The sequence below is a fragment of the Magnolia sinica genome, chromosome 14 (genome assembly GCF_029962835.1).
Source record: "Magnolia sinica isolate HGM2019 chromosome 14, MsV1, whole genome shotgun sequence".
In the NCBI taxonomy this organism is placed as follows: Eukaryota; Viridiplantae; Streptophyta; class Magnoliopsida; order Magnoliales; family Magnoliaceae; genus Magnolia; species Magnolia sinica.
In genome coordinates, this window is record NC_080586.1 from 66,273,205 (window position 1) to 66,283,818 (window position 10,614).

At 40.0% G+C, this 10,614-nt stretch overlaps 1 protein-coding gene across 3 annotated transcripts; it reads left to right on the plus strand.

The window, feature by feature from the left end:
• Window positions 1-503: 503 nt before the first annotated feature.
• On the plus strand, window positions 504-8,734 carry LOC131226039 (kinesin-like protein KIN-14S). 3 transcript variants are annotated; one of them, XM_058221690.1, is made up of 15 exons: window positions 504-698; window positions 784-834; window positions 951-1,037; window positions 1,155-1,205; window positions 1,334-1,384; window positions 1,495-1,553; window positions 1,773-1,872; window positions 1,960-2,223; window positions 2,749-3,028; window positions 3,569-3,730; window positions 4,241-4,456; window positions 4,552-4,589; window positions 5,165-5,328; window positions 5,439-5,552; window positions 7,583-8,734. In XM_058221690.1, the coding sequence occupies exons 1-15, from the start codon at window positions 647-649 to the stop codon at window positions 8,456-8,458; spliced, it is 2,565 nt and encodes an 854-aa protein (XP_058077673.1). In that variant the 5' UTR covers window positions 504-646; the 3' UTR covers window positions 8,459-8,734. The 3 variants fall into 3 exon arrangements, with proteins under 3 accessions (XP_058077673.1, XP_058077674.1, XP_058077675.1); XM_058221691.1 differs by having other exon boundaries at window positions 966-1,037; XM_058221692.1 differs by lacking the exon at window positions 784-834 and having other exon boundaries at window positions 505-698; window positions 966-1,037.
• The last annotated feature ends 1,880 nt before the right edge of the window (window positions 8,735-10,614 follow it).

Genomic DNA, 10,614 nt, shown 5'->3' on the forward strand with positions numbered 1-10,614 from the left:
TATTTATTTTTCTTCATCCAGATTTATTTGACCTTATCAACAAGTTGGATGGAAAATAAATATTATTGAAACATTATGGTGGGCTCCAGGAAGTTTTTAATGGTAGGGCGTTCAATCAATACTGTTTACTATGGTATGGCCCACCTAAGAATTTGATCTTCTTAATTTTTGGTCTCATGCCCTCAAATGATCTATAAAAACGAATGGACGGCGTGGATATAAGATACATAATCAAGGTGGGCCCCACGGTAAGAACGGCAACTAATCCGCTCCCAATTCAAAGGAGGGGTGGTTTGGCTATTCTGTGCAACGTTAGAGATAGTTTCCGGTCATTCAAAAGTAATAGCCAGTGTCCTAAATTAAGAAACCAGGCTCCAAACGAGAGCCGTTAGATCTTATTGCAATCCAACGGCTCAAATCCATTTACAATTCAAATTTCAAACGACCCCGCACCTATATGACCGTTAGAGAAAGACTGAAAATCACTTTCACAATACTTTCACAATCTCTCTCTCTCTCTCTCAGCGTTTTCTCTGCAATTCATTTCTCTTTCTCCAAGCTCTTCAATTCCTCCTCTCTTTCATCATCATCATCAAGCTCTGATTCTGCAAGCAGAAGAAGAAGAAGAAGAAGAAGAAGAGCTGCAATGGCCCTCTCTCTTCCTCAGATTCAACAAGAAGAAACAATGCCATATCAAGGTACAGAAAACCCCCAAAACCCTACCAATCTCTTCTTCTCTCTTCCTCCTCTTTTCATGGTTATATATATTTTTCTCTCTGTCAGATCAAACCCCTGAAACCCACTCAGATAATTCTGATATTGTTTCAGATCTAGGTACAAAATCTCTCTCTCTCTCTCTCTCTCTCTCTCTCTCTCTCTCTCTCTCTCTCTCTCTCTCTCTCTCTCTCTCTCTCTCCTCTTTGGATGATTGGAATGATCTTAGATTTCAGGGTTTTCTGTTTCAGATCAAACCCAAGAAACCCATTTGGAAGAAAGTGGTATCATTTCAGATCACTGTATAAAAGCCACGCAAACCTGTTAGTCTCTGTCTTTTACATTTTCCTTTGGGCTGCTTTCTTTTCTTTTTCTCTCTGTTTTTTTTGTTCTTTCTTGTTATTGATCTATCTGAGTTCTTTGTTGTTTTTGTTTCTCAGATCAAACGCAAGAAACCCAATCTGATAACAGCGGTATCGTTTCAGATCATGGTATACAAGCTCCCCCAACCCATAATCCCTTTCTTCTACATATTCTGAGATTTTCTTTTCTTTTCTGTTTTTTGGTCTTTTTCCTTTTCGGTGAATGGTTGATCTGAGTTATTGGGGTTTTGTTTCAGATCAAACCGAAGAAACCCTACCAGCAACAGGCAACATCAACGCAAATCATGGTATCAAAAGCTCCCCCTACCTGTAATTTTTATTTTTATTTTTCTTCTTCTTCTTCCATTGTCTTTTTTGTGATCTTTCAGACCTAACCTAGAAAAAAACCCGTTTTTAGATCAGGAGCAGAACCTTCCTATTTTGCAGAAGATTGATGCTTTGAGCGCTAAAATCAAGGTGAATTCTAAAACCATTTAAATACAGTAGCACTCTTCTTTCCAATACAAACATGAAATAGTCCTGAAACAGAAATTCGGAAATCCTAATAAGCGTCCAAATCCCAAAATCACAATTTATTTTTCGCCACTCCTCAAATTGCAATGAGCCAAACAGCCTAAAGAAATCTATCCATACTTGCATTTGAAAATCATACTCCATTTTTTTTTTCTCTTTCAGATGTTAAAAATGGAGCATGTGGTCCTATCAGAAGAAGTAAAGAGCATCGTTCCAGCATCCTTTCCCAGCACTGATCTATCTGCAGCCCTTCAGTCTCTTGGTTTGTGTTCCTTCTATTGATGGCTGATCTTTTTTCATTTTAAAATTTTGGACTATTTATTTATAGATTGGTTTATCGGATTTTCAGGGTTTAAGTACGAAGATCTGAAGAAAAAATACCTTGAAGAGAGCTCCGAGCGGAAGCGTCTTTACAATGAAGTAATTGAGCTGAAAGGCAACATCAGGGTCTTTTGCAGATGTAGACCTTTAAGCCCAGATGAATTTGCAAATAGTTCTTCCTCTGTCTTAGATTTTGACCCATCCCAAGAAACGGAGTTGCAGATTACTTGCTCCGATTCTTCCAAAAAACAGTTCAAATTCGACCATGTTTTCGGCCCCCAAGATAATCAAGGTAATGAGAGGAAACCCCATAACCAATTTCTTGATTTCAGCCGCAATATTATTTTTAGAGCATTCTATATAGCAGGGTCCCACAGTTTGGCATTCCAAACTGTTCATTTTATGGGCCCCAACCATGGATGTATGATGCAGTGACAATTCCACTTTAGACAATCCTGGCCATCTGATGCTGGCCTGCAAAATGGTTGTATGATGCAGTGAGAATTTTATTTTTAGAGCATTCTATATAGGTGGGTCCCGCCTTTCGGTGTTCCAAACTGTTCACTTTATGGGCCCAACCATAGATGTATGATGCAGTGAGAATTCCACTTTAGACAATCCTGGCCATCTGATGCTGGCTTGCAAAATGGTCAATAATAGAATATAGACAACACTCCATATGCAACCGAAGAAGCTCGCAATCGGCTATCGTGGTTGGGTCACCAGATGAAAGGTTTGGATCCCACATATTCAGAATAATGGCCCGAAATAGTTCAAACCAAGCATTGATTCTTTATTTTCTTTATATATTTTACAGAGGCTGTCTTTGCAAAAACATCACCAATCGTGACATCGGTGTTGGATGGGTTCAATGTCTGTATATTTGCGTATGGACAGACTGGGACAGGGAAGACATTTACGATGGAAGGAACACCAGAAAACAGAGGTGTTAACTACAGGACATTGGAAAAGCTGTTTCAGATTTCGAGAGAAAGAGAGACTACAATGCGCTACGAGTTGCTTGTGAGCATGTTGGAAGTTTATAATGAGAAAATTAGAGATCTTCTGGTTGAGAATTCGAATCAACCAGTGAAGAAGTAAGTAGTCCTTTGTTTTAAAGTTATGAAAGTGAAAGAAAACAAGATAAATGATGGATAATTATCTATTGGTGTACTATAGGATCCTGACGGATCTCCCAAAACAATGTATAGTTTGAATTGAGGCCATGGCATGGTGATTCAGACTGTTAATCTGTTGGGGCCCACTGTGGATGGAGAATGACCCAAAAAAGTTCCTAGGTTGAAAGATTCCAGTCCATCTATCTTTTTGGTTCATGTTTTACCATCGCTGTAAAAAAAAAAAAAATTCATAAACCATCTATTTGTAGAGATTCTCGAATCTGGGAAATTATGGGACATCTCCCATCCCACAGTGGAGGGGGCTCTTAGCTGTCTGGGTTGCCACTGAACTACCGGCCCCACATGTAGAGAAGATCGCCTTCGGAAACAATATGATTAGTGGGTGTGGGTACCATATGATTCCTTTCATCTTGTATGCATTGTCATCGCATTGATCAGTTTAATTACAAATGGAAGATGTTTATATGTTGTGGGTTGTTTTGTAAATCTCGTGCGAAGGTTGGAGATAAAGCAAGCAGCAGAGGGAACACAGGAAGTCCCAGGGCTGGTTGAAGCTCCGGTTGTGAACACAGATGAGGTGTGGGAACTGCTCAAAGCTGGAACCCGAAATAGAGCAGTTGGATCAACCAATGCCAACCAGCTCAGCAGCCGCTCGCACTGGTAATAAGTTATACTTTTATTTTGTTTCCCTCTCTCTTTTTCTTTTTCTTTTTTTCATTAAAAATTCTTCGATTCATCCGAGTGTTGTCTGTTTTGATGAACAAGTGACCTAATCAACTAAGCTTGGATCGTTATTAATACTAGGATAACATGAACCTTATTTTCTCTAATATTTTCAAAATGAGGGTTTAGTTCTTGCAGTCACACATAATAGAAGATTATTGTGGGTGAATCTGCAATTAGTTGGTCACACACAAATGTTTGAGATGCATGACAATAGAAGATCATTGTGGGTGAATCTCATGATTGTCCGGTCATGGTCAGATGTGGTGTGTGAATCCCATGAATGTCCCATCGTGATCGGATGGTGATGAGAGAGGTGGGCCACCTACTGCATTGTGGGTGCTTCATTCTGGGTCATTCCTAACATGCAAATCATGATGCAATTATTGTGAGCGAGATAACTAAATTATCCCAATTGGTCTAATGACAAAGATACCCTGGATGCAGCTTGTTGCGTGTGACCATTAGGGGGGAGAATCTGGTAAATGGGCAGAGAAGCAGAAGCCACCTCTGGCTGGTAGATCTTGCTGGCAGTGAACGTGTGGGGAAGACTGAAGTTGAGGGAGAAAGGCTCAAAGAGTCACAGTGCATTAACAAGTCCTTGTCAGCACTTGGTGATGTCATCTCGGCGCTTGCATCCAAGAATCCGCACATACCATACAGGCATGTCCGAAATAAAATGCTCATTATCAACATCCTCACACCATCTCTTTATTTAGCATGCTAATGGAATACTCTTATTGTTTTTCAAACGTCAGGAACTCAAAGCTTACCCATTTGCTGCAGAGTTCTCTAGGTAAGCATCTTAGATTGCTAGTAGGCATTTTCCTTAGTACTTGTGGGGCCCACATGGTTCATGGACGAACCATGCCGGAATAATCTCCTTGACAGGATAAATCCTAGCCCTTTTCTGTTGTTCGCCTGCAAATAGGCGGTTGAGAAAAGAGATGGCAACTGTCCATATTCAACTGAAAAATGGTCAAAGATCGAATATTGTGGCTGAAGCATACAACAAAAGGCACCCTACTGATATCAGCCGTTGAATTCAGACCACTGATCATTTTCTTTCTAAACCATATGGCCACAAAATGTCCTGGGTGTGATTTTTCGAGGATATGGACCCCGGTCTATATCGTGTGCATTTATACCATATGTGGTAGATGGGTCACCTTCATTTAATAAAATGGGCGGGAAACACACTTGGGTGATCTAGCTTGCTTACATATACAAAGAGTGCTATTTTACAAATCCAATGGATTGGACCCACAGCTAACCCTCTTAGTTGCTTATCTGTTCTCACACACAGCTCACCTGCTAAGTTGCTTGACTGGCTGGATAATTATGAATTAACTAACTAACAATCAAATACAGGTGGAGATTGCAAGACGTTGATGTTTGTTCAGATCAGCCCAAGTGCCACAGATTTGGGAGAGACTCTCTGCTCACTCAATTTCGCCAGTCGGGTTCGTGGGATCGAGCATGGCCCAGCCCGTAAACAGTCGGACCCTATGGAATTTTTCAAGTACAAACAGATGGTAATGCCATCTCATTCTAGAGTTGATGTGTAAAATAGCAAAAACAAAACCCAGAAAATGGGAAGTCGAATGAGTTGTTCATGGGGGTTGCCATTAATTTGATTTTACAGGCAGAGAAGCTGAAGCAAGATGAGAAGGAAACAAAGAAAATGATGGACAGCTTGCAGTCATTGCAATTGAAGTTTGCCGCCCGGGAGCAGCTGTGCAGAAACCTTCAGGAAAAGGTAGAAAGCAGTTTGAAATACATGTTTTTTTTTTTTTCTTTCATTCCGTTTTTCGCATTCTTTGAATTCCTTTTGAGACATTATCTGGTGCTTGACCTGGCCAAACACTGTTAGATTTTGCAACTGGGGCACTGACTTTCTGTGATCCTGTCCGTTCAACTGGTTGGCCTAAGGCATACACCAGAAGTCTCCATTGGATTATCTTAACCGTCCGACTTGTGGCCTCCGAATTGACAGTTTCATTAACAATCCACATTCAACAACAAAGTAATCTCTCTGATGGTATGATTAAGATTTTCTGATGGTTGGCCTAAGGCATACACCAGAAGTCTCCATTGGATTATCATAACCGTCCGACTTGTGGCCTCCGAATTGACAGTTGCATTAACAATCCACATTCAACAACAAAGTAATCTCTCTGATGGCATGATTAAGATTTTCTGATGGTGGCTTTTGGGGTATGGCTCATTCACAATGTGCCTGCCTGTAGTTAGCAAAACTCCATTTTAAACTCCGTATTTTTTGAAAGAAAGTGTATGATTGCTTCATTGTTTAAAACTCTGTATACTTGGGAAGATTAGCAATAGAAATAGTTTTTTTGCAGATAAAGCTGAATTAAACTATTGTTTTGGAGAGAAAAAAAAAAAAAACTGTTTTATACAAAAAGAAAATTTTGAAGGTTAGGATAGAAACCAGTTCACATAATGACATGGATTGGTTGGGATAGAAACCAATTCACATATGGATTACTTGAAAGGAAGGATTTGAGAATATTAACCCACTACCTGATGGACTGGATTCGTCTATCTAACGCATGTTTTACGCAAGGCATAAAACACTCAGGCTCTGTGGGGTCCACCATGTTGTATATGTAAAATTTACTCCATACATAATAGCATTATATGGACTATATATTCATAAGATAAGTCTGATTAGAAACTCATATGGGCCACACAAATGAGAACGATGTAAAATTGCTCCCAGAACCGTTGTTAAGTTCACCCAGTGTGGCCCATGTGAGTTTTGTATCTTCTCTTCATCCCGGTGACTTACACGTGATAAATGGGTTTGATGAAAGACATACACCATAGTGACCCCACACACAATCCTATGGTTGGCGTCTGATACCCCTGTGTGGATCTAGCTGATTTTTGGCCCTTGGGCCTAACATCAAGGAGATAACATGATAGAAGATGGAGTTCATTTTAGGGGGTTATTTGGAGCACGTATTTGATATTATGCACTAGCAATTACCATGTAATCCATGTGAATTGGAATCATCAATTTTGTTTGGCAGCGTGTAATTGGAGTCCACTAAAATCCATGTGAATGTGTTTGGCAGCCTATATTTGAAACGCATTGGTGGAGAGAGAATGAGAAAGAGGACCGTAACTTGTGAATAGGTGATAATAGGTAGTATCAGAATCAATGTGAAATGGAATCACGTGGATTTTCCCTTCTTTTTTTCTTTTTTTTTTCAGAAGGACTTTGGTATATTTTGATGTGAATTGGATTCACATCAAATACTCCCCCAAATGCTCCAATTACCACCAATTCACACCAATTACCCACTCGCAAACAATCCCTTGCAAATACAACATGGTGGGCCTCACAGATTTGGTTGTTTATACACTGCGTAAAACAAATGTTGTAGAGGATTCCATTCTCTACTTGATTATCAATATACATTATCACTCATGCACACAGAAATTTCAAAATTGTTTCAGTTGAAGTTTTGTATTTTTAATCTTATTTATGTACAATGGATACAAGCATATATGTGCATAATAGCCTTCTCCGTCCCTCTGTGTGTGTGTGTGTGTGTGTGTGTGTGTGTGCTGTTCCCCACTGGATGATCCGATAAAGGTGGCCGACTGTTGATTTAGCTTGCAGAACTAAAAAAGAAAAGAAAAGAAAAAAAAAATGTTGTTTAGCTCAATCGAGCATTTATATATTTTTGTACATTGATGCTCTTCCGCCAGTCTAAATCTGCGGCTGATAGGCGATCACTTGGTTTTTATAATTTACAGGTTAAAGAACTTGAGAGCCAACTAGCTGAAGAGAGGAAAGCCAGACTGCAACAGGAAAATAGAGCTGCTGCCAAAGATCAGAAGGCGGCCCAAAATGAAAAAAAACCACCTCTGTTCCCATCTAAGCTGCGGCCACCTCTCGGCAGACTCACCAACGTCCTGCCTCCCATGGGTCCCACTCGGATCAGTGCCGCTCCCCAACCGGCAAAGGAAGACAAAGAGAACATGATCATTACAACAAGACTACCTGCGGTCTCCCCACCAGCCAAGCCTCCCATGAGAGCACGCCGGATTTCCTTGGCCACTTCAGCACGCCCTCAAACTATGCAGCCCAAGAGGCGGGTCTCCATCGCGGTTGTATCAACCAATGCTACCACTGCAACTTCTACAAAATACTCCTCGCATATAATCAACGGTGGTAATATGGTGGGCCGGAAATCTTTTGTGAGGGACCCACGGAGGCGATCAAGGATATTCTCTCCGCTGCCCGAACCGACATTACTAGCAATGACTCCAGACAGTAAAAGAAGCAGCAGCATTATCAGCAGTGCAAGCAAATTCTTCAGCCCCCCAACACAGCAACGCTCATGGGTTCCAAAGCTGCCAACCGTCATTTCTCCACGACGGTCACGGTTAGCCATCTCCAGCCCACTCAACCTAAGGGGCCTGAGAAATACACAGGCACTCAACAAATTCTGTTTAAGTGTTCAGCGGAAAGTTGTTAGCTCGCCAGCTGCACAACAGCAATCATCATCAGCTATTTCAGAAGCATACAGTCGACTTCAGCAAGGCAAAGAAGTGTCAGGAACGATGGGCCCTGCTCGACAGATTTTGTTGAACCACAGAAGAAGAGCTAGTATTCAGTCATTCGTGTAACAATAATAACGTTCTTTTCTTCTTCTGCTTCTTCTTCTTCTTCTTTTTGTCTGTTTCTTGTGTTTGTTGTTGCCGTAGATAACATTTGACAAACGAGAAACTTTCAGTCGTTCTCTTGTATCAGCATTTTTTAACCACTGGCAGATGCTTTCTTTTATGTATAAAGAGGAATCTATGGTGGATGGCCGCCAGTTCGGTTAACTTCATCCCAACTTATATAATCTGAAAGCAGCAACTGAATGAGGAATGTTCATAAAAGCGAACTAGTTTGTATTATGCAGTTCTCATGTCTCTTGATGTTCAGGACCAATATTGTTTTTCTCCTATCTAGTTTGTATTATGCAATTCTCGTGTCTCTTGATGTTTACAACGAATGTTGCTGTGTTCTCCTATCGGGGGAAAAAAATAATTTAGCAGTTGAAGTTTTTGTTACTTATGGGGATCTTGATCAATGAATAAGATTCACAAGTGACTCCGTCTCTTGATGTTATGACAGATAGTAGTCCTCTTGAAATCAAATCAAAGTGAGTAAAATTCATACAAGCAAACAGAGTGGTGGACAGTATTCTGCAAATCTCATGTTTCTTGAAAACAAGAGCTGCTCCTTTCCTCCTCTTGAAGAACAAATCACAAGTGGTTGCAGTTTTTGCTTGTTTGTAATTACATATTTATTCTGCAATTCCCATTTTAGTTGCCAATTCACAAGTGACTCCGTCTCTCTTTAGGAAGGATACTCTTGAAATCAAATCGAAGTGATTGTAATTTTTGTTCTGCAATTCCCATGTTAGTTTCCAAATTGGTCTTGGTCACAACGAGGAGATTCACGGGCAACTCGGATTGATATTTTGGAGGGATATAATATTCCTTTTTATAAACAAATTGAAGTGGTTGCAATTTTGGTTATAGTGATCATTTATAAACACGTTAAACTGATGCATCATATGATTGCGCATTTTATTTGTTGTTGAGATCTTGATTATTCATGACTACTTAAATTAAGACGAGGAATTATATGATCCTTACTCAATTTTCACATTGTACAAGGGGGTCCCGCTGTTCACTTATCTAGAACTGTTGGCCTATCGGGACTTTGCGTGGATTGACAACGCCCCAAGAATCTTTTAGGTTGGAAAATCCTATCCACCAATCTTGGTCATTGTTTGAATGATTCAGATTGTCTTATAGACATGATTTTTGGGGCATGGTCCATCCACTCTTGATCGGACAGATCAATTGTCATGGTTTCCACTGTTATGAGCTGAAAAGCCTAGTATAAAGTGCATATTCTCGGGGACGGTGACATCATAATATCATAGTGACAAATATCTTCCCATATACTAAATATATTCCATAAAAAACACCAAAATTTGGAAATGTCCCAAGAAATTACTCGTCAAGAAATCGTCGAGAGCCATATTCTCATTATGAATGAGAATAATGAGAAACCGTCGATCACTTTTAAGTATGGACGTAAGGATCATGGACCTAAGGATCCATTATTCTCAACCGCATATTTAAAACAGGGCTGATGATCAATTATCCATAGAATTCTATTTTGGTGATATTTTATTTTGCAGAAGTAAAATTCTAGTGAAGTTAGTCCATCCTGATTTATACATTGTGGGAACAAATTCAAGCCATTAACCATCTTATAAAATGAAAGATTTCCAATTTCAGTTGATCTCAAAATGACCCCCATTGTGGGGCCCATTGTAAAGATTTAAACCTGAGACATTTTCGATACCAAAGCAAGACATTTTCCCATTTAATTGCAAGAGGGCTAGACAATCAAATGGTTATGATAGTAACTCATCCATTGTACATGTTGCATACACGAATGCCAACCCAGACCATCTAAATCATGGGCCCCACCAGCCTGCGAATTGCACAGAAGTCGTCTTAGTCATGATTTTGCCTGTTGAATCCAGCCTGTTGCATATTTGCTTTCAAACACATCCATCCATGACCACCAATTGGATGGCTAGGAATGTTTGATCATTTTGATTATCAGTCTACATCAATGACGGGACCATGATTTTGATGGTTTGCAAGTAAGTGCATTTGCTATCACTGGGACTCTCCGCAATTCAAACACTGTAATTTTCAAACACAGCCTAACATCAAATTTTCATTCTTAGATGCCTTGGCAAGAAATG